At 48.8% G+C, this 23,456-nt stretch overlaps 1 protein-coding gene across 12 annotated transcripts in view; it reads left to right on the top strand.

The window, feature by feature from the left end:
* Positions 1-22,695, top strand: part of Doa (Darkener of apricot) — a 39,818-nt gene extending 17,123 nt beyond the window's left edge. For 2 of the 12 annotated variants that reach the window (XM_003736520.3, XM_002137429.4), the window contains 9 exons: positions 19,321-19,396; positions 20,100-20,166; positions 20,235-20,348; positions 20,427-20,517; positions 20,580-20,750; positions 20,818-20,987; positions 21,049-21,162; positions 21,252-21,442; positions 21,517-22,635. In XM_003736520.3, coding sequence (XP_003736568.2) covers positions 19,321-19,396; positions 20,100-20,166; positions 20,235-20,348; positions 20,427-20,517; positions 20,580-20,750; positions 20,818-20,987; positions 21,049-21,162; positions 21,252-21,442; positions 21,517-21,644 — 1,122 coding nt within the window. In that variant the 3' untranslated portion in view covers positions 21,645-22,635. Of the gene's footprint in view, positions 1-545; positions 636-3,135; positions 4,970-5,737; positions 9,731-10,839; positions 11,895-13,812; positions 14,342-15,623; positions 17,511-19,320; positions 19,397-20,099; positions 20,167-20,234; positions 20,349-20,426; positions 20,518-20,579; positions 20,751-20,814; positions 20,988-21,048; positions 21,163-21,233; positions 21,443-21,516 lie in introns of those variants that run through there. The other 10 variants (XM_015181877.2, XM_015181876.2, XM_015181875.2 and 7 more) reach the window with 10 other exon arrangements.
* Positions 22,696-23,456: the final 761 nt, after the last annotated feature.

Raw genomic sequence — 23,456 nt, 5'->3', positions numbered from 1 at the left:
TTTATTCTATCCAGCAATTTGCTTAATTAAGCAAAACAATCTTTATAGTTTTCATTCACTGTGGCGGCACACTTCTCTGCCGCCCGTCTCCGTCTCCGTATCCGTCTCCGTACTCGTCTCCGCCTGTGTCTCCGTCTCCGCCTCCGTCCTAGTTATATATTTTCGTTGATCAATTGATCATTTGACATTAACTCGTTGTTCTGTTCTGTTCTGATCTGTTCCGTTCCGATCTGCTCGTACTGCCTCTTCTGCTCCTCGTCGGCTTTTGTCAGTTGCCCATTCCGCCGCCAATTAGGTGGGGCTGCTGAGTAACGCGCATAGAATTTCCACCCGTACCCCCCCTCCGATTCGCCAAGATTCAGTTCTTTCGACAATTGGAGCAACAGCAGATCATCCGCCATGCGGTCAAGGCGACGAAGGCGAAGAATGGCTTCAACGAGGACGAGGACGAGGATGCGTACTACAATGGGTATGACGACGATGAAGATTGTGTGGCAATCACCCGCTGCCTGATGCTCAAGCGGCAGCGTAATCACTTTGACCTGGTGGCACTGTGCGATATGCCCGTCGATCGATATGCCGGCGACAATTGGATAGTCGAGGAGTACTTTGTCGATCACACGGACGACTATCTCGTGAGTGAAGGAAAGGCTGCTGCTGTCTCCCGAGTCTGTGTCTCTTTGTTGAGTGTTGAGTGTTGCATGCATACATGTTGTGTGTGTCCCCTCTCTCCATCGTTCTCTGTCTCTCTTTGTGCCTCTTGCCACTGCGCATGTCCATGCCACCGCACAGCTGATGATGCGCGCGCAGCTTCTCTTCTAAGCAGTTTTTTTTCTTCTTCTTCTTTCTGATTTCTTGCCCTGCGCCGCCGCCATTGGAAAATTATAAATAAAGTTTTTTCTTTCTCCGCTGCGTGTTTTTTCGGTTTTCGGTTTGTCGGTTGAGAATTTTCAAATTTGAGAAAACCGAAACAGATTCAAATCTTCGTTTGTTGGCAGCAGAGTGTCGTCCGTGTTGCCGCCGCCTGGTCGTCGTGGATCGTCGGTTGTCGGATCGTCTTTTGGCCATATCTTTTCTAACAAAACGTGTAACGGTACTGGGTTCGGATCTTCCCTCACTAAATATCTGTATATAAGTATATATATATACATATATATGTATATCTCTCTCTCTTTTTATCGCTGCCTTTCGCTAACTTTGTTTATCCGTGTGTTTCGGGTTTGGATCTACATATAAAGATATATACTATGTATGATACCTGTAATGATTTCTACAAACAAACAAAAAACGCACAAAAAGAACGCCAGAAAAAACGCAAATTGAAACAATTGTTGGGCTTCTGAGGGCTACAATGTGACATAATACCCAAAAAAAAACTAAGAAAATTTAAGTGTTTTAAAAATAAAATTGAAAACAGCAACAACATCAAACAAAATAACAAAAAAAAAGTGTTAACAAAAAAGCAAAAACCAAATCGAATGTGATAATTGTGAGGGAAGGGAAACCAAATCCATACCCCCAGGAGTGCACACAGAATTCAATAGATTTCAAATGAACTTTGAACTTTTCCAACAAACTTTTTGCACAGGGCGGAAACAGATACAGACTAGTGCAACTGCAGAGATACAGATACAGATACAGATAGATAGAGATTGACGAGGCAGAAACGAATGAGAGAAATGCATGCAGAAGGAATAGCAACAAATGAGAAATGGATGAAGAAAGGAGACAGAGGAGGAGGAGGAGGAGGAGCAGCAGCGGCCAAGCAAATCAAAACAAAAACTCAAAACTAACAAACACACACACACACGCGCAAGAGAAAAATCACACGAAATGGAGCACACACGTGTATGAGTGTGTGCCAGATATACCCGATATACATATATACCATATAGTTTCTATATACATATGTATACTCTGTATGCGCCACACAGATCAGCGGGGATTATTCATCAGCCTGATGCCTGATGCCTGCCTGCCTGCCACATCATCATCATCATGATCATGTTGATCTTTGCTGATGGTGCTGCTGTTGCTGCCACAGAGCCGCCTCTGTGTTCCTCCTTCCGTACTTCTCCACCGTTCGGGTGTTCTATAATTTCGTCTCTATTGCTATTTTTGTAATGCTTGCATTTATATTTAGTGCCACAACAAAATTTATATAGCGAAAAATATTCAGTACCCAATAATACTCGTACCATACCTTTCGGACATACTCGTACTCGTTTGATGGAAAAAAACAGTCAACAGTGGGATGGAAATGTTGTTCCCTTAGTTTTTTTTTCCCCCATATACATAATATATGTAGTGTGGATCTTGTGTGTGTATGCGATCGTACAGTGAAAGACGATTGAGAGAAGCGCTAAAAGATCACCAAAGATCAGGAGAGAAAAAGCTGAAACTAATTGAAAAATGCAATCAATTTGCAACACTGCAATTATCACAGATCATAGAGGCAGCAATTGGGTATTAGAAACAGATCATTAGATCATTCACACCTCTGAAAGAGGCTTCACTGTACACATGGGGAGCACTAGCGTCACACGTACTGTGCCTTGGTCCGGTCCGGTCCGGCGGCTGCGCCAAATTACGTGCGTCGTCGTCTATTTGTTAAAAATAAAAACCGAACCGATTTTCAAACAGAACACAGAACCCCAGCGAGATATCGCACATTAGTAGGTCTCGAGATCGGCCAAAGATCTCCAGGGATCTCCGATGATGTAGATGGATGATATATGTAGGGCAGGGCAAGGTGTAGAGGGGAGGGCGGAGAAATATGTGAAGGCGGCGCTGCGATCAATGAGCTCATTGCTGTTTACGAATTGTAATTTTAAGGTATATAAACATATATATATGCTCTCTATATATGTATATACATATATACCCAAACAAATGTACAGTGAAAGCTCTATTAGAAGGCTCTAGATCAGTTGAAAGGTTGAATCCTTTTCAGCGAAACTCTAGTCGAGCAGCCGACATGCATGTTGTTTCTCGGGCACTCTCGAGGATCAATAAGCAGCTACAGAGAGGAGATTTACTGTACGTCTCTCTCTTACTCTCTGTCTGAAAGAGCTAGTATACTCATATATACAAATAAATCGGATGTAGCATCGGATGTAGACTTGTATATGGGGCGCCAAGAGGGACGCAGGGACACGGCGATGCGATCTTTTGGTCGATCACCGACGATCATTGGATCAATTAATAAGTCAAGTCGAAAGGCGTTTGCCAAAATGCCAATGAGGCATTGACATTGAGCGTACGAGATCCGATTCAATCCGATTCGATTCGATTGTCGAGCAGCCACAGGTTTCCTTTGTGGCCAGCGCCAGCTGCCTCGCGAGTCTCGTCCAAGTAGTCGATCGAACGCTATCCAACGCAGTCCGTGGGGAAACAGCCCGACCGACCGCCAGTGCAAGATTAGGTAACAGAAGAATTCCCATTCTTTTTTTTTGATACGCTGTACACCCGAAGAAGCAGCCACCGCCAGAGCACACTGGACCAAGAATCAAGCAAAGAAAGCGCCACCGCCCAGGCAGAAGAATGTCAAACGAACTAAGCGAAATGATCGCCCTAGGCTGTCCGGATCTCACGTCTCAGAACGAGCTGATCCTCGATACGGAGCGACGTCTCAGCATCAAGCAGATGACGGCCACAGATTTGGCCAATCTTCGGGCCACAGCCGCCGCCGAGGCTGTGGCCCAGGCCCGTGCCCAGGCGGAAACAGAGGCACGGGCCATTGCCGAGGAACAGCTGCGGTTGGCACATGCGGCCGAAATCAAGGCCAGGGCACGGGCCGCCCTTGAGGTGCAGGCACAGCTGCAGCGGGTCATGGAGAGCGAGAAGCGCAGACAGCGCGAAAAAGAGCAGCAGGAGGAGGAGGAGGATGATGATGATGAAGAAGAGGATGAGCCGGACCCGGCCAAGGGGTCGCTGGCCCCGAATCCCGCACCACGCGATCGTCTCACTTCACTGCCCAACGTCCTGGACGATGCTGGGGCTCAGGCCACCTCCAAGGAGTCCTCCCCCGAGAAGAGCACCTCTCACCTGGCCGACTCCATTGAGCTGTTGCGCATGCAGCGTGCGGCACGCGACGCCCGCTCCACGCGCAACAGAGAGCGCTCCATATCGCCAGAAGAGCGAAATCGCGAGCGCAGCGCTGCCCCCGATCGCCTCCAGAGCTCGGCGAGCATAAGCAGCATCGACTCCACCAGTGTCAGTGCCTCGGTGTCCAAGGCGACCAGCCGTCGGGGCAGCACCTCCAGTGCGGCCAACGAGCCCGCGGCTGAACCACCTCAGAGGCTCGTGGCCACCAATTTATCAACAAAGTTTCCGCTCACGAAGACTGTGTCGGCACCCAACATGGTTACTAGTCGTCGCAGCAGCCTGACGGCACTCTTTCCGGGCCCCTCGCCCTTGGTGGCACCCGAGCCCTCGCTCCACACCAATCCACAGCCAGTGGCACAGACACAGCCCGAAGAGGAGGTGCACGAGGTTTCCAGGTTGATGATTCGCAGAAAGACACCGCCGCCCGTGGGGGCCAATCTGGGTGTGAATCTGAAACGGGTCACCGCACCCAGTGGCTCCGTTACAATCAAGCCCAAGGAGTCACCCATGCTGGGCGTAGTCCTGCGCAAAGTGGAAAAGAAAATTGTGCCACAGAAGAGCATCCTGGATGATGACAAGCCACTGTATCACTTCTCAATCGTGCGCAGCGATCACAAGGAGCATGTACCGGCCCAGAAGCCGATGCCCAAGCCCGCACCGGCCGCAAAGCCCAGCCCCGGTGGCATCCTTACGGGGCCACAGGTGGTACGGACCGTGAGGCAACCAGTGCCCGCCAAGCCGCAGCGTCCGCAGATGGGGGTGCCCATAACCATCACGAAGATCCAGGGCGACAAGATCATTATAATCAAAAAGATCATTGTGCCGAAGAACAGTAAGATACCGGAGCAGTATCTGCAGGTTGGTGCCGTTCCTCCTCATGGTGCTCGTCGTGATTGCTCTGTGCTGTGCTGTTCGGTGTCTCTGTGGTTCCGTTTCCCGTCTAGTGTCTCCCCTATTTTCTGTGTTCTGTTTGAAAACTATTTACAATTAGAATTTACCTCGATTGTTGCTATTCTCTCGATTATTCAAACACACTTGAACACACACCACACAAGATCAGAAATGGTATATACCTTTGCAGATGGAAAGCTATGGGATTTAGGTTGTTGATGGAAAGATTCAGTAGGATTAGGACTAGACTTTCCATAAGAACGAAGTGGTTATTCGCTGTACAAATATCTCATAAGAGAACAGATTCTTCCGCCTCGAACCGGTTCGGCTATGATTGCTTGTTAACTGAATAGCTAATTGTCATTCACGCAAAAGCATAAAAGCATAGAACTCTGGTATCCCATAAGAGTATGGATTAAGTCGTACGGAATGACAAAGCCCATTCGCCAGGAGTGATTTGGGTTTTGTTTCCTGTGAACTGAATGGGCATTCGAATTGCCATTCACGCGTGAACGTAGAAAAATTTCGCATTAGCGAGGAATGAGATTTTGTGATTGCCAACTGAACATCAACATCATTGCCAATCACGTGTGAACGTAACCTAGCATTTAAGCTTCCAGTGGAATGGTTGCCATTCACGCGTGAACGTAGGCTGTAGTTCACGGTAATGGATTGATAGTCCAAATAGGTTTCCCCCACGAAGCTCTCAATCTCTCATAAGTAGTTCTCTCTCGACAATCTCTATCTAGTATACAATAGAATACCAATAAAAATAATCAGGTGGAACGCCAACTCAAAGAATACGCGATAAAATCACAGCAAAGCGGAATAAAAGCTGATAACAATTGATATTCTGCCAATAGCAGATCGATCCATAAACAAAAGCAGATCCCGCGCGACTTTAGAACGGTTTAGAAGGAGAACCTAAATGAGTGAAGATGTTGTTGGGCAGACATCCTCCGCAGTTGCAGTGCCACCACAAAGCCACCCCGCGAAGCCCAGCCCAAGCCCAATTCCAGTCCCAACGACTAGTGCGACTACACTGAGAGCCAGGGAGGAGAGTTCCAGGGAATCCCTGCCATCAGCCAGCATGCAGCAGGCGGCAGCTCCTCCGAAACCCGCACCGACTCCACCGGCGAGCGGACAGCAGTTCTTCCAGCAGGTGGTCTCCCCACAGTTTGCATCGGTGCTGTCGTCCAGCATACCGGAGACCAAGTGCGCCGTGCGGTCGCCCATCTCCTCGCCGCTGGCGCTGCGCAAGAATCGGCCTCTGCTGCCGGCGAGTCCCAAGTCGACGCCGCCGCTGCCACGGAAGCATCATCCGCTGGCCTACAATGCGGCCACTGGGACCATCAGCTCCTCCGGCACGGCGCTGCCTGCGCGCTTGATGGCCACCATTGCCTCGAGTCCCGCCTCGAGCATCTCGCTGTCGTCCTCCTCATCGCCATCCTCCTCGCCGCCGCCACCAGTGCCATGTCGAGCGCCCAAAAAGCAGGCGCTTCCTGCTGCTGTTGCTGCAGCCTCTACGGAGATCAGTCTGGACAAGCTCCTCCAGCAGCAGCAGGAGCTGCAGGAAAAGTCAGCGGCGGCCACGAACAGCGCCAAGCTGGATGCAAATTTCTACGATGCGGAGATCGAGATGATGAACAAGTATCTGAAGAGTCTGCCGGACTACAGCGAGCTGGACAGGAAGCTGCACCAGGAGTTCCAGGAGTGCGAGGATCTGTACGATCGCCTGAAGCGTCAGCAGCAGCCGCTGGCCAAGTCCAACTCGCAGCAATCGGTGAAGACCACTCCGGTGGGACCAGCACCAGCGCCAGGACTAGCTGGATCCTCCTTTGGATCGTCCAGTTCCATGGGTCCGCTGTCCAAGTCGTCGTCCATCAATTTTGCCCAGAATCCCAGGGTACAGCAGCAGCCACCCCTCCGTCTGGCGTATCCCTCGATCTTTGCGCAGAACGCAGGGGAACCCAAGCTGCAGCGCAGCATCTCCAGCTCCAACATGCCGCTGGGGAGCACGCCCAATCCCCAAAATGTGAATCCCTTCCGTCCGCTGCCCGGAAAGAATTGCCTGCAGAGCGGCTCGAATCTGTCGCTGAACAAGCAGCTGATGAACGACTTCTGGAGCGAAAACCTCACCGGCGGCGCCGGCTCCTCTCAGAAGCGGCAGACGCCGAAGCGGACTTTTTGGAACTACGAGAAGATCTGCGGGGCACAGCTGGGGGATGCGGGACAGCCCTTCAAGGTGGACGCCAAGACGGCCAAGAAGTTGGCCATCTTCGATCCCACTGTGGCGGAGGCGGCCCAAAAGGAGTTGCAGCGGCCACAGCAGGCTTCGCATCCCCACAAGCTGCAGAAGAACGCCTCGTTGTCGCACCTGGATCTGAAGGTGCGCCAGGCCGTCACCAAGGATGATCTCTATAAGCTCATATGCAATGAGCAGCCCCGCTCCCCCGCCACGAATGGGACGCCATTTGTCAGTCGAGTACCCGTCAAGCAGCAGCAGCAACAGCAGCAGATGCCACAGCAGCAAATGCAACAGCCGCAGCCGCAGCAGCCTCTGCCCAAGAGTGTGTCCATGAGCCATGTCCCAGGAGCAGGTCTGCAGCGCACCACCAGCCGCACCCACATACCCTGCTACATGAAGAACTTGCCGTCGCTGAGCAGAAGCACCTCCAATTCGGCGATACTGATGTCGCAGACACAACGGAAGGAGGCGCCGCCACCTGTGGCACCTCCTCTGGCCAAGCAGCAACCTCCTGCTCCTGGGCCTGCTGTGGCCAAAAGCTCCAGCAGCTCCTGTGTGCCCTCGCCACGCTGTGCGGCTGCCTTCTTTCGACGCCCCCAAGAGGCAGCCTCCACTCAGCAACAGGTGGAGATGTCCTCGGCAGGCGGCGATGATTCGGCATCGCTGGAACGCAAGTCGGAGAAGAGCAATAGTACGATCAGTACGAGCAGCTTTACGGTCACTAATTGCTGCACCACACATCTGCCGCAGCTCTCGAAGTTCACCTCCTCGTTCCACATTGCCCCATCGACGACGACAAACGCCACTTCGACAACAACAACATCACAGCAGCAGCAGCAGCAACAACAAAGTGAACAACCGCAACAAAGTACCCCAGCAGCAGCAGGGACAGGGGCATCGTCATCTTCTTCGATGGCTGCCAACATCATCTCGGAGATGCCAACAGCAACAACAACAACAACAGCAGCAACAGCGGCGGCAACGTCAGCCACAAAGCGCCAGAAAGATGTCGAGAACAAGCTAGAGAAATGCCTGAACGACATGCTAAAGTTGAAGAGCAACAGCAGCAGCATCATGTCGCAGTCGTTGACAGCAGCAGCAGGAGGAGGAGAGCAGCAGCAGCAGCAGCAGCACAAAGACCCGAAGATCACGGGGGCAACCGTTGGCGAAGGCCCCACGAACGCCAGCAGCAGCAGCGGCAGCGGCTGTGGCGGGAACAAATATGGGGGCGAATCGCAGATACCAGTGCCAGTGCAGCTCTACGACCCGCAGAAGCCGTTGATGCAACAACAGCAGCAGCAGCGGAACTGCTATCCCATTGGAAAGTCGAATTCTACCTCACAGCTACCGATGGGTGGCTATCAGCGATTGTTGCAGCAACAGCAACAGCAGCAACAACAGCAACAACAGCAGCAATATCCACAGCATAAACGTCCCTTCCTGAATTGGAACACTTTTGCCTGTTCGGCCATGAATGGATCCAGTGATCCCTTCATGCAGCATCAACAACAACAACACATGTACCCGCAACAGCAGCAACAGCAACATCTTCCCCACAAGCTGCAGCAATCGTACTCATCCTCGCATGTGGCAGCGGCATCTAAGCAGACGCCCAAGTCCGGCCTGGCTCTCTTTCTGCAGAAGAATACCAACAAGGAGAATAAATTTGGTCAACAGCAACAGCCGTCGCTCCAGCCACCTCCTGGCATGATGCCCCAAATGTATGGAGCCTACCAGGCGCCTCAGCCTCAGCCACAACCACAACCTGCCTCCAAAATAAGCTATCCTCGCTCTGGGGTTGGCGGCCCCCTGGCGCACTCTGTCTCGTTCAGTTCTGCCCAGCGACCCACGGCCATGCAGCACCAACAGCAGTTCCTCCATCAGCAGCAACACCAGCAGCAGCATCCGCCACATTCCAACTTTGGGCTGGGGATGATGAGTCGCAATTACTATAATCTCCCCAAGCAGCAGCAGCAGGAACGCAAGCCGCTGCAGACCTTTGATCCGTATGCCTATCCCAAGCCAAATCAGATGCAGTCGTCGGTCAAGTACCAGCAACAGCAGCAGCAGCAGCAGCAGACAACGCATCCGCATACGCAACAGCAACAGCAACAGCAGCAGCAGCAACAATTTCTGAATGCTTCCGTTGGGGTAGGAGCAGCGACAGGAGGGGGCGCCGTCGCTGGGCTTCAATATGATCCAAATACAAATACGCAATTGTATTACGCGTCACCGTCGTCGTCGTCAACGGCTGGGATGCAACCGCAACAACAGCTACCGCAACAGCAGCAACAGCAACAACAACAGTTGCAACAAAGCAATTCTGTCATATTCAATCACTCAAATCAACAACAACAACAACAGCAACCACATCATCTACAGCAACAACAACAACAACAGGCACCACAATTACACCAACAACAACAACAACAGCAACAACAAAATGAAATGTCCAAATCCGCATTGGGATTGCACTTTATCGAGGTAGATTCTATATGTATTCCACAAATCATACATATTTAGTGTTTTTTTTTGTGTGTGTGTGTTTTTCGTTGCACTACTAACAGCACTACTGCTCCCCTTCCCTGCGTCTGCCGCTGCTCCCCTTCCCCCTGCCCATCATCAAGAACTTGCCACATAAATAACCAGATGAGTCATTCGGTGCTGTTCCTCGGGCTTCTCCAAAAAAAGGCCTCTGACGAAGAGCATGATGATGATGATGCTGATGATGATTCCCTTTGCCATTGCCTTCGCCTCTGCCTCTGTGGCCCCCCGTGTCTGTGCGAGTATGTACTTCCTGTACTTTTGTGGCCTTTCAAGTGTGAAACATCCACAGCCCCAAAAACACCTCTTTCTGATGATTGGGGGCTCTTTGCTCTTGGCAGCAGACTCTTGCACCAAAACCATTGCACAATCGACAGACTGAAAGCTAAGGAAAAAGGGGAAATTCAATGTCAATTTCCTTGGGGGCTGCTCTCTATAAATAGCCAGTGCGGCGGCCACTTAATTTATTGTCTGTTTATTTGGTTGCTATAATTTTGTTTGGCTAATCTTTTAACTGCTTGATGATGCTACCACTTGCGCTGCCTCTGGCGCTCCTCCTGCTGCTGCTGGCTTATTGTTTAAATATTGCCAAACTGTATGTAATTGTTTTAATAACTAAACAACAAAAAATAGCACTAAACAATACGCGGAACGGAACGCGTTTTTAGCAGAGAAAAATGGGATATCTAAAAATATGTAACACCAGATGGTGGATGCGATCTCTAGCGCTCTCTCTCCCGATCTGCCGCGCGCTCTCTCTCTCTCTCTATATACGACTCTTGAATGCTCTTACTAGCCTGAAACTTCACTAAGGATTGACACCACCTACGACTCTCTTTTGTATGTAAAACTTGGAAGAAGGAAGTGTTCCAAAAGTAAGGGTATTACTCGGCTACTCGTGCAGGCGATTCTTCTCCTGGCTGTGGCTGTGGCTGTGGCTAGTTTTTCGGTTCTTTTCTTCTGCAGCAAACAATAATAGAAACCACGGGAAGAGGAGGCCTCAGCCTCAGCCCCAACCACAGCCACAGCCACACACTCAGTTCTCAGCCGCACAGCTCTCCCGCACGGACGGTTTTCGCCTTCGCCTCAGCCAGCGGCGGCCACTTTCGACTCTGACATCGGCGATATTTTCAATCTTTATAATTAGTATTTGTGGCGTGCGCTTTCGTTGATGTTGCGCTGATTTCTGTTTCGGTTTCGGTTTTGTTTCTGTTTCTGTTTATTTCTTCGTTACCAATGCTCGGGGAATCGGCTGCGTTCTCTCTAAATCTCCTGAAATTCTCGGATAATTAAATGGCTCAAAGTGCGTGTGTTTTCGCAAAAATGCAAAACAAGCCAAAATTCCAACCTAAAGTGCAAATGGACTTTAAATTGTCGCTGATCTGAATAGTGGATCCGTGGGGGCGACTGCTTCTTCTGTTGTGTGGCTATTTCCGTCGAAGCTGCCGCAAAAATCTCTTACAATTTCAATTATTTTTACACAAAATTCTGCTCCGCTCCGCTCTCCGATCCGATCCGTTCTGTCTATACGTTTGATATACTATATACGATATAATACCATCATTTCTACAAGAAAAACACCCGCTCTCTCTATAAACAGCAAAACAAAATACCAGAAATTAAAGCAAATTAATAAATTAGACAGAAGAACGAACCCCCTCGATCGAATCGATTCTTCTTCTCTCGCTTTTTGAGTATTATCCGGATTGTCGTCATCCGCCGGATGAGAGAGAGGGCGAGAGACCCACGCAGAAACCAATACACAGCGAAAAGTGGCCGATATGGCCACATTTCTGAATCGTTTTCATCGCGAGAAAAGCGAAAAGATTTTGCCAAATTCAAGTGAAAATCGAAAAACAGCTGATGGCGAGGCGACTGCGACAGCGACGGCAACGCCGCAGCAGCAGCAGCAGCAGGCGCCGCGACAGCAGCGACGGTACATGAGGAGCGCCACCGCTGCCAGCGTCACACAGCTGCTCTCCGAAAGCTGCAACAGTCTGCTGCAGCGCTTTCGACGCAATCCAAGCGAACGACCTGATAATAAACAACAGAATCCACAACAACAACAACAACAACAGCAACAAAAACGTTGCAGCAGCAATCGGTAATCGATGCAAAGGGAAATGAAGCAAAAGATTTTTATAATTTATTTTTAATTTTGCCTTCTTATTGCTTTTCTTTCGTCGAAAAAAAAACAACAACAAAACTCGGTCAAAATTCTCTGTCGGCGGCGATCATCATTTATTTATTCTCCTTCTTCTCTATTTTCACTTGATTTTATTTTCATTTGAATTTCCTCGGTGTCCGATCGGCGTTGATTTGCGGCAGAGTGGTCGTGGTCGACGCGTAATTACGAGTTTTAGTTGCAGCGCAGCCGCCTCGCTCGCATCGCGATACAGACAGTAGCCACAATCTTCTTTCTGCCAAAATAATCCTCCTCCTCCTCGTCGGCGGAGAAGGCCAATTATGTAAACGTTTCGAGTGCGTTTTTAATCGCGTTGAACTTCGGGGCAATCGCTGCCTGCCGCCTGATCACCCCCTGCCCTTTAAACTTTAACTGGTTCCAGTGTAAAGGAGAAGGAACCCCTTTCTATGAAATTCCAATAGTTCCAGTGTAAAAGCCACTCCTCTCTCCCTCGGAAAGTTTCCCCTCATAAGCGCCTGTAATCGAGCAAAAAAGTGTGAAAATATTGCCATAAATCAAATTCCACAATTAATGCCATAAAAGTGTGCTTGACATGATTCCAGTGTACTAATTCCCGATGAATTTTGATTTATCATTTTCATTTTGATTGCGACAGTCATAAATCATGCAAAGAGCAAGTGCAGTGATCCAGAGGTCGGATATTTCGAAAAGAGTGTTCAACGAGGGAGTATTTATATATTCCCCCCATAACCCAGTCATGGGACTCGTTATACTCTTTCCTTTTTTGCCTGAGCTTTTGATGGCACAAAAGTTTGACCAAACACACAGCGTTGCACTGCAGCCGAAAAAGCTCCGGAGAAGCTTCCCTGTTTCTGCAGCCTCTCGCTGTCTGCGTTTTCGGGCTTCCTCCTTTCGATCTCCTCTCTTCTAGTAGAACTTTTAAATAACCGTTTGAAAAAGCATTCACTTTGCTTCCGCTCTCGTTCTCGCTCTCTCTGCTCTGCTCTGCTCTTTCGTTTTCTCTCTTCGTTTACTGCAATTACTCCTTTATTATTTATATGCGAGCGCGCACGTTTAAAATAAAACGTAAATTGTGTATTACGCTTTGTTCTGTTTTTGTAAATATAATTTTTCTTCAACAACACAGAACTTTTATTGCTCGCCCGTTGCGTTCCGTCGGCAAGAGTTCAAGGCTTTTCTTGTGAAAAGCGCTCGCCGCCCCCACCCCCTTCTGGCGCGTCACTTTCGATCGCTACGATCGTTTCGCTTCCCTGTTTTGCACCGCCTGCAAACTGACGGAAACGAATTTATTTTACAATTTACAGAAACAGAATGGATTGCATTCTGAATGAAGCGCAAGCGTGTGCGTGATTCGCGTGCGTTTTAAACCGCGCGCGCAGCTGGCAAACAAAAGAACCGTTCTTCCTATCACTATCCACCCACTCGTCCACACATGTTACCTGCTCTCGTCTCTCCTCCACTCTTTTGGGTCGCTCTCTCTCTCTCTCTTCCGCACTCTCTGGCTCTCCGTGTGGCGCGCAAGTGCGCAATATTTTCACACTTTTCACCAAAAATAAAAACGATTCCTCAATATTTTCATCTTCTTGTGAATGCCTCGCATTTCCTTCATCTTGATCTTCTTCTCGGTCTCTTTTTGGTCGTCGCATGAATTTTCCGAAAATTTTCCTCAGTTAATTTTTGGTCCGTGTCGTGGCAGCGCGTCCCGTCCGAGAGCCGTTCGTCGCGAGACCGTCCGTTCGTCGCGTGGAAAACGAAAGAAAAGCAATCAAAAGAAAGCAAAAGGAAAATCCCATCCCCCTTAAAGCCCAGTCGAATCTGAAAACTGTTTGGGATCGATCTCTTTCGTGCATTATAGAGCGGCAGCCGCCATAGCCGAGGAGGATACCAAAGATAGTAGCAGCAGCAGCAGCAGCAAAGATCCAAAAACAGGACGCAGGAGCTCCTCCAAGACTCCCACGAATGACAGCAACAACAACAACAGTAGCAGCAGCAAAAGCAAGACAAATCCATCACAGAAGCAGAGCAAACGTCGCCGGAGCTCGGATAAGTCGTCCAGCTCCTCCAGTCGGAGACACCCGGAAGCGGAAAAGGAACGCGATCGGGATCGGGAACGAGAACGAGAACGAGAACGAGATAACGCCATGAGCGACCGCCACAGACGTTACTATCCAGGCGGCGGACTGGGCTACCACCCCACCAGCAGCAGCGGAAGTGGGAGTGGCAGCAGCACCGCCGCCATCATGGGTCGCTACCAAAAGAGCTCCACCACAGCGAACGCCCTGGACAGACTGCGCACCCACCTCAGTCCCGTGGGCGGCTACTACAAGCCGCTGATACGCGGCCTGGGGGGTGGCCGGCGGGACAGGGATCGGGACCTGGATGATGTTAGTATCGCTTTCATAAACGCCCGCCAGAGAGGGCGAGAAAGTGCTACAGAGCGGTGTGCAAACCAATGGATGCGACGGACCGGACCCCAGTCGGCCAGCCAGACCCATGACTCACTTGTTGGGCATTTCATATTTTGGAAATGGAATATTTCTGTTCTGCAGACGAGAGATCTTCTCACCTGTCCATGACTCAGAGTCCGACCTAAATATTTGACAACTGTTGAGCCCGTAACCTCTGACGAGTAATTATTTTATATAGAACAGTGTTGCATTGCATTGTGGCAGCCATGGACCCCCATTCATTCCCCATTGCCACATATTATAGAAAGTTTTCCCTCGCCTATAGACGGACAGATATACGAGTCTGTGTAGCTATCGGAACCCACACGGCCAGCGTTTTATAGCGAGCGTGTTCCTACATACGAATACTACATGCCCACCCGATATATTCTCTATCTTTCTATATCTCAAAGATTCATTCTGTGCCGTGTGCGTTTGCGTTTACGTTTACGTTTGTCGAATTTATTTTCGATTCCAAGAGCCTCTGCTATATAGGAAGATATATGCATGTATTTTGGGTCTAGTCTGTGTATCTCTATCTCTACATCTGAGATCTCTTAGATGTGTGTATAATTTTCACGATTTTTTCTTCAGACATTTTTGTATATATAAACTTTGAAGGTCGTCGCGCCGTGGACGTTTTTTGTTTAGATTTTTCGCTTAAGGCATTCGAAATGAATATAAAGGGTATCCCCTTTGGCCACAAGCTCCACACTCTCTCTCTCTCTCTCTGCGCTCTGCGTGCGTGCATGCCCCTTTTCCATGCCACAAGAATGCCTTAACCCCAGAGAGAGACACAGAGAGAGAGAGAGAAAGTCCCCACTTTAATGGCAGTGCGAAATGAAAAGGCACCCGAAAACACCATAATTAGCCATTGCCGAAAAGGCCGTTTAAATGGTTCCAACATTTGGCCCCGAGTGCGCGACTCTTGTCTCTGGGTCTCGGGGTTTTGGGTCTAGGTCTGCGTTTAGGGTCTGGCGACTGGGGTCTGGGGACTGCCCACAGCCGTCTATCGTCTGGGCCTCCTCTTTTGTGGAGCGTGTGCTACGCAGACAGAGCGTAAAGAGTGTTTTACGCCCGTCGTTACCGTTGGTTTCACACGAGCGCCGCTCTTAAGCACTTTCCCTCTCCATTAACCATTTAATCCCCCGTTCAAACCGTATCTAAATCCAACTTGTGCACTTCTGCGTCTGGTTTTCTCTTTGCGTGTGACGCACAGCGTCGGGACTTGCTGCTGGACAAAGATAAGACGCCAACCACAGCGGGAACGGGAACGGGAGTGGGGGCTGGCAAGCAGTCGGCCATCTCCCGCCTGGAGAATAAATATTCGGACATACTGGAGCGTGCGGCTGGCAGGCGTCGCCACGAGGAGGATCGCGACAAGACCCTGGAGCCGGACGACTATGGTGCCAGCAGTGGGCTAGCGCGCTCGGCCACTGCCCACCAGTTGGCCAAATCGAAGCTCTCCTCGAGCTCCTTCAATGCCGCAGATCGCAAGGAGCGAACACCGTACCGGACGCGGGCGCAACGGCAGCGCGCCGGCGGCTACATGGCCGACTCCAACGACAGTGGCTACCTGACCAGCGGCAACCGGCTGCTGGACGAGAACTACCCGGTGGACTACAGCAGTCGGTATGACTACCACGACGCCCTGCGTCTGGGCGGGGCCACGGGCTACCCCTCCAGCCGCTACGGTCGCAGGGGAGGAGGCGAAGAGGACCCTTCGGCTGCAGCAGCACCCTTTGGGGGCCGCACAAGCCGCGCCTACGGCCGGAACAAGACCAACGAGAATCTCCTGGCCGCCGAGATCATGGAGAGCGGGAGACAAGCGGCAGCGGCATCCATGGAGGATCGTCCGCTGAATTCGAGAAACCGTTTCGCCCACCGCCGCAGGGAGCAGCCCCCGCCCGAGCTGACCGCCGAAGAGCGGGAGATCCTGGCCGACGATCGCTCCTCGGAGGACAATGCAGCCATTCTGCTGCTCCTGCGGGAGGACAACCAGTTCCTGGAGGCCAAGAAGTTCGAGGAGCGCATGCGCAAGCGCCGCGAGCTGCGAGAGCGCGTCAAGCGCGAGGAAGAAGCGGCCGCGGAGGCCAAGAAGACTGAAGCGGCGGCCGCCTTGGAGCAAGAGGCAATTGCCAAAGCAAAGGAGGCAGCAGCAATAGCAGCAATAGCAGCAACAGCAGCAAAGGCAGCAGCAGCAGCGGCTGCCCTGGAGGCGCCAAAGGAGGAGGCGGCCCCCAAGAAGAAGTCGCGCAGCAAAAAAGTAACTACAGACGACAGCGATGATGGTGACAGTGGCTCCTCCAGCACGTCGGAGAGTAGCTCCGACGAGGTCGATGGCGAGACAGAGACCGAAACAAGCACTGATTCGGCGACTGGTGTGCCACTAACCAACACAACATGCAACACAGCCACCTCCACCACAACAACAGACAAGGCCAACACTCCTCCTCCTTCCCCCTCTGTCAATGGCACCACCAGAACTACTACTCCTCCATTAGCCACCACCTCATCATCCACTAGCACTTCTGGTCCACTCTCTAACAACCACTCTGTGCCACACACGGCGGCAGCGGCAGCAGCAACAACAGCAGCAGCAGTTGGCTCCAGCACCACCAACAAGAGCCGCTTTCTGCCCCTCCACTCCTCAGATCGCAATAACAATGACCTGTCCAAATACAAGCCCACGAGCAACCTCCTGACGCACTCCTCCAGCTCCGGGGCCCTGGCCTTCGGCGGTATCGGGGCGCGACTGGCGGCAGCGGATGCGCGTCGCCAGCAGCAGAGGTATCAGGGCGCCAGCTCGCGCACCGCCGCTGTGCTGAGCGAATTCGATCGCTACAAGCCCAGCCTTGGATCGGGTTCCGGTTCGAGCTACCTTCCCGATCCGTACGGCAGTCGGCGGACGAATGGCCTGGGCCCGGGCAGCTCCCTGTATCAGCGGCCCCGCCTGGATGCCTACCACCAGCAGCAGCAGCAGCAATCGTCAGCCTCGTCGCACTACCTGCAGCAGCAGCAGCAGGACCACTACCTGCTGTCGAAGAGCGCCACCTCGTCGGCGCTCTTCCAGAGATCACGCATTCCAAAGACACTCTCGACCTTTGTAAGCAGCCGTTGTAGCACCCCATACCATCTTAGATGCAGCTTTGTTGGCTTGAGCTTTGTTGGCGCCGACTGCCCTAACTGCAACTGCAACTGCAACTGCTACCCCTCAATTTCAAACCCCACCCCGCCCCTTCCTTCCAAACTACTCACCCCCAAACAGACTTGCAGATCAAACAGCTAACATCCCAGTGGATCCCAGTGGATCGTGTTCTTGTTGAATGTCCAACTAACAGAGAAATGTCGAGGCTGCCTCTATCGATAGACCGTTTTGTTTTGCATGCAACTAAACCAAGCCCGAACCACGGAAGAAAACGTAAGAGAACTATACAAACTCGTAACCCTGAACACACCACACCCAACCGATCTGAAAACCCTGGACTGATCTATAATCCCAAAGAAAACACGACTTATAATAGACTTTACCATGCCAATATGGGATCATTTAAGGTATATCAAAGTTTAGGGGAACTTTCTCTAGGATTTCCAACCCTTATTCCAATGATCCCAACTTTCCCAAAACTTTGTATTCTTTTTATTTGATATTGATATAATAAGGGTACTCCCCAGAATAGAATAACATACCGTATTCTACTCATAAACTTACGAAAACTATTGCCCATTACCAGTTCGTTCTGCTAGAAACACAACTGGAACTATGGCCTCAAAAACGACTTATGTACACGGACCTACGACCCAAAAACAAAACGAAACGAACGACTTTTTCCAGCACTTAATTTGTTCTTTTACCAAAAGAAAACCTTTAAAGAAAAAAGAATATAAAATACAAAGCTGGAATTGATTTTTTATTGCCCAAAACACACCCACACACATACACACACACACAGAGAATATAGATGAAAGACTTCTATATATACACGTCTATATATAGCACTATATACATATACATATATACAAACAGATGTGTATATATGAAGCGTTATGTATGCCATATGCGTTATATTTATATTTGACAATATATATTTTATGATCTTTGTTGTACTTGTTTTGTTGTTGAATATTAACCATTTTTGTAAAACACACAAATCTCAAAAAATTTGTCCGAACTAATTTTCTTATCGAACAAACGAAACGTATTTTTCTCGTGTTTTTTCTGAATATGATGATGTAAATCACAATGATGATGATGATGATGATGATGATGGGTTTTTGATGATGATGTACGCTCTCAACATGATGATGATGATGATAATGGATAATAACGGATGATAATGGATGATAATGGATTTGGATTGGATTTGGTTGGTCTCCGTGGACGCTTGCAATGGATGCTGTCTCTGTGGTGCCAACGCTGGATCCTTGTGGATTGTATTGATTGTCCCGGCCTCGTGGACGACGACGACTATCTGCGGACTATGCTGGACAATCGGATCGCCTATATAAATATATATCTATTTTTGTTTCTTTTTTCTCTTTCTTTTTTTGTTTCTTTTTCTCTCTTTCAAATTACATACTGTTTGCCACACACGCACACACAACGCACTATCTGTGTACGCGTCTGTATCTGCCACCCACCGAACTGCCACTGCCACTGCAACGACAACCTCGCCCCGCCTTGCAACAACCCACTACCAAATTCGCTCTCAAATGCTCGCCCCGCCGTCGTTTCGCTACCTTTCAACGGATCAACGAATGTACCACCCATCAATGCAATCCAATCGCTACCACAACCAACCACCAACCATCTGCAACAACTACAACAACAACAACAACTACGTCCCCACGTCGTCGTCGTCGATTGCTCCTCCGCTCCTCGAATGCCTCGAATGCTCGCTCGCTTGCCCAAACAGACAGCCAAGCCCGTCATCCAAGATGATGCTGATGGTCACTTAATTTACCACACCGGAGACATTCTCCACCACAGATGTTCGTGACAATTTTTTGTTTTTAATTTTCCTTCCATATTTATGTTTAGAAAAGAACCAAAAAAAAAAAGAAGAAAAACACTCAACTCAAAGTTAAAGCCAAGCAAAAAAGAAAAGCAAAAAATAACACGAGAAAGGCAAAACAAAAGGCTACTTCTACTCCAACTCTCCTACTCTCTTCTCTACTCGTAACTCTCTTATTAGTTCAAACTCTTTCCAAGTTTTCTTTATTATTTGTTAATTATCCACACACACGCACACACACAAACACACCAGAAAGGTCGAAAGTCGGGCCGCGCCGCGCCGCGTCTCATCCAAATTTTCACACAATTTTCGACAGTGTTACTTCCTTTCAAGCAATTTGTCTTTGAATTAAACTTTTTGCCTCGAACTTAATTTTCCCCGTCCCCATTTGGGAAAACTTTCGCTCGCGCGCCGCACAATCTCAAACAATAATAATTAACGAAATAATATTGAAAATGAAAAATGAAAACTCAAACTCATTTGCGCACACTTTTTGCCTAGAGTCCTCCGATTCGGTTATTGGGTGTAGACCAGACCTCATCGTATTTAGTTGCTATTCAAGTGTTACTACAGGTCTAGCTATAGAACAGACAGTACTAACTAACGTTTAACACCAACCACTCTCGATGCAATTGGCTGAGACACTACTACAAAACTGCCTTCCTTTTGCCAAATTTCAGATAAGATCATGGCCACACTCGGCGAGGGCACTTTCGGACGTGTGGTCAAAGTCAAAGACATGGAGCGGTAAGTCCTCGAATCTAGCCTCTATTCCTGTAACTAATGCCCTTTCTCTTGCCCTTCTCCCTTTTCAGTGATTACTGCATGGCCTTAAAGATTATCAAGAATGTGGAAAAGTATCGCGAAGCTGCCAAGCTGGAGATCAACGCCTTGGAGAAGATTGCACAAAAGGATCCGCATTGTGATCAGTGAGTCTGCCATTTCCCACATCCCTAATCAATCCTCTACAACTACATTTCCCTCTATCTCCCACACTATCTCTACAGCTTGTGCGTGAAAATGGTTGACTGGTTTGATTACCATGGACATATGTGCATAGTTTTTGAGATGTTGGGTCTAAGTGTTTTCGATTTTTTGGTAAGTCAATTAGAGATTGAGTCATTTTGGTTGTCATTATCTGAATTTTGTATTATTTTTAGCGAGAGAACAACTATGAGCCATACCCGCTGGACCAAGTGCGCCACATGGCCTATCAATTATGCTATTCTGTGAAATTTTTACATGACAATCGTTTAACGCACACAGATCTCAAGCCGGAGAACATATTGTTTGTCGACTCGGATTACTCGGCTCACTATAACCATAAGATTGTAAGTGAAGATTGTAAGCACTTGCGTTTTAATCATAGATTATAACGCACGCCACTTTATCTAGCAGAACCGGGAGGTTCGACGTGTCAAGAACACGGACGTTCGTCTGATTGACTTCGGTTCGGCCACCTTCGATCATGAGCACCACAGCACAATTGTCTCGACGCGACACTATCGCGCGCCCGAAGTCATACTGGAGCTGGGCTGGTCACAGCCATGCGATGTCTGGTCCATTGGGTAAGGAGGGGTTTGAAACCTTGTACCATTTGCATACTCTTATAACATTTACTCTTGACAGCTGCATCTTGTTTGAGCTATATCTGGGAATCACACTCTTCCAAACGCACGACAATCGCGAGCATCTGGCCATGATGGAGCGCATCTTGGGACAAATACCATATCGCATGGCACGGTAATACAATGCAGCTCATGCTTTCATATTCTAAAGCGCAGTACCCTTCACCGAAATCGTCTAATGTGTAGCAACCATACTCTTTATAGCAAAACCAAAACAAAGTACTTCTACCACGGTAAGTTGGATTGGGATGAGAAGTCCAGTGCGGGACGCTATGTGCGCGACCACTGCAAGCCGTTGTTCCTGTGCCAACTGAGCGACAGCGAGGACCACTGCGAGCTGTTTGGCTTGATCAAGAAGATGCTGGAGTATGAGCCATCATCCCGCATCACGTTAGGTGAGATAGAGTCCTACATCTAGACTATCTATTTTGATTTTGTGCTAACCGAAACCCTTCATCCAATCCTTCAGGTGAGGCCCTACGCCATCCCTTCTTTGACCGGCTGCCACCGCACCAGCGGGTTGGTGAAATGAGCAGCAAGCAGCCCCTCTCGTCGGGCAGCAGCAGCCGCGAGCGATCGCACAGTCTGTCCAGATGAGAATTACAGCGATTTGGTTATTGTTGACAGGCAACGTTAATCAAGCGTCCAATCATGCAAACTTACACAAAAGCAACAACACAACGCGACAACAGACGTCCAGGGACGGGTACGTCCTGGAGCTGCAGAATCGGAGAGCAAGCGCAGCGACCACAACGGCGAACCCTATTTTAAGTGCTAAAAGTCTTTTACTTTTTAGTTTTGTTAACTTGACTTGTATAGAGAGGTTTCTTATACAAAAATCCTACATTGTTTTCTCATATACATACATACTATACCATTTTACCATGCGCATGTTGCTGCGCATCATTCAGAGCTGTGTAGCGCCACGATTGCGCCTGTGCATTGTATCATACCCGCCTATAGTGTTTGTTTTGTAATAATAACCAAATCGTGTATAATATTGATAGTGCGGTGCGTCCCCCCACAAACCCCGACACCGACACTGATTGAATGAACCAACCAACCTAATTGTAAATGTCATTGAAATGTGAGCACCTCGAGATGGATGCAAAAAAACCGACTGCAATGATGAAACGAAGATACAATTGTAAATGTAAAAAATAAGAAGTCGCTAATTGAAATCGCGCTAGTTGAAATGCATATGCATATGCAAACCCATCAGCAGCACCCACCCTGTCATTGCAATGGGATCTCGACTAAGTTGTAATTAATTAATACAAAATGTACACCATTTACCATTTCGAGAGCGTGATCTGTAAGCTAATGCAAGCCATTATATCACTCGTACCCCACTCGTAACCACACTCCACTCATGTACCGATGTACATATGTAAGTGTAAAGAGCAATTGTTATGCCGAACCGCCCCGCCCCGCCCCGCATGCATCTATAGCGTTTTGCGTTCGCAGCGCATTTTGTGTAAATTCGGTAGCAGCCCAGAGTCATTTCTCTTAGATTACGAGATGTTTTCAGATGTGTAGAATTATCGCGCCAATCCGTTTTGTTCGTTTTCGTTCTATTGTCGAATATCGAAAACTCAACACACATTTATCCATTACATGCTATAATACCGTATGGACCCTAGAGAAAGTATATGTATACCCATATACTAAACATACTTAATTCAAATGATTGTGAGTTAGTTTAATATTACATAAATATTAATTATAAATTACATTATTTGCAATTTAACCAGATCACCAGCCTATAAGATATAAAAAAACCAATATTGTCAAGTTACTGCAAATTGAAATAAATCTTTAAAAAACAATTTATTATTTTATTTATTCACTGACAGACCTTTTAGCGGGTTTAAAACAAAAACCAAATGAACAAAAATTACAAAAAATTATGAGGTACAAAATAGGCGCTTTTCGTCGAGAACCTACTTTTCCAGTATCGTAAGGGTCCAGACTGTCGATCAGCATCAAAATCTAGAGTTGATTTGTTACCTTATCTGCTTGTGCCAAAAATTGGTAATAAATACCTCACAGATGTCTATAGTACTCGCACACATACAATAAATATACACAAGCTTCTAGAGAAGGCTCTCCATAGTGTTTGGAGAAGTTTGCTTTGCCAAAAAAAGGATCGGCACGCCTCTGCAACTGCTATTGTGTAGGTGGCATCCCTAGCAAGCGAAACACTGCACTTTCTGCTCTGGTTCTCTTGTTTCACAATGCAGTTTACTTTCTGTGGAGTAGTGGAGCGGCAACTCTACTCCCGCTTTTCTCCTTTATTTCGGTGTATGCACGGGGTTTCTGGTTTTGCAGAGCAGACATAAAACACAAGTTGAAGAAACCCCCGAACGACTTAAAGACAATGATTGTCCATGAAATGGAGAATATGAA

This window comes from Drosophila pseudoobscura, chromosome 2 (genome assembly GCF_009870125.1).
Source record: "Drosophila pseudoobscura strain MV-25-SWS-2005 chromosome 2, UCI_Dpse_MV25, whole genome shotgun sequence".
NCBI classification, from domain to species: Eukaryota; Metazoa; Arthropoda; class Insecta; order Diptera; family Drosophilidae; genus Drosophila; species Drosophila pseudoobscura.
The sequence above is the reverse complement of the archived record's forward strand: the minus strand, read 5'-3'. Positions and strand labels throughout refer to the sequence as shown.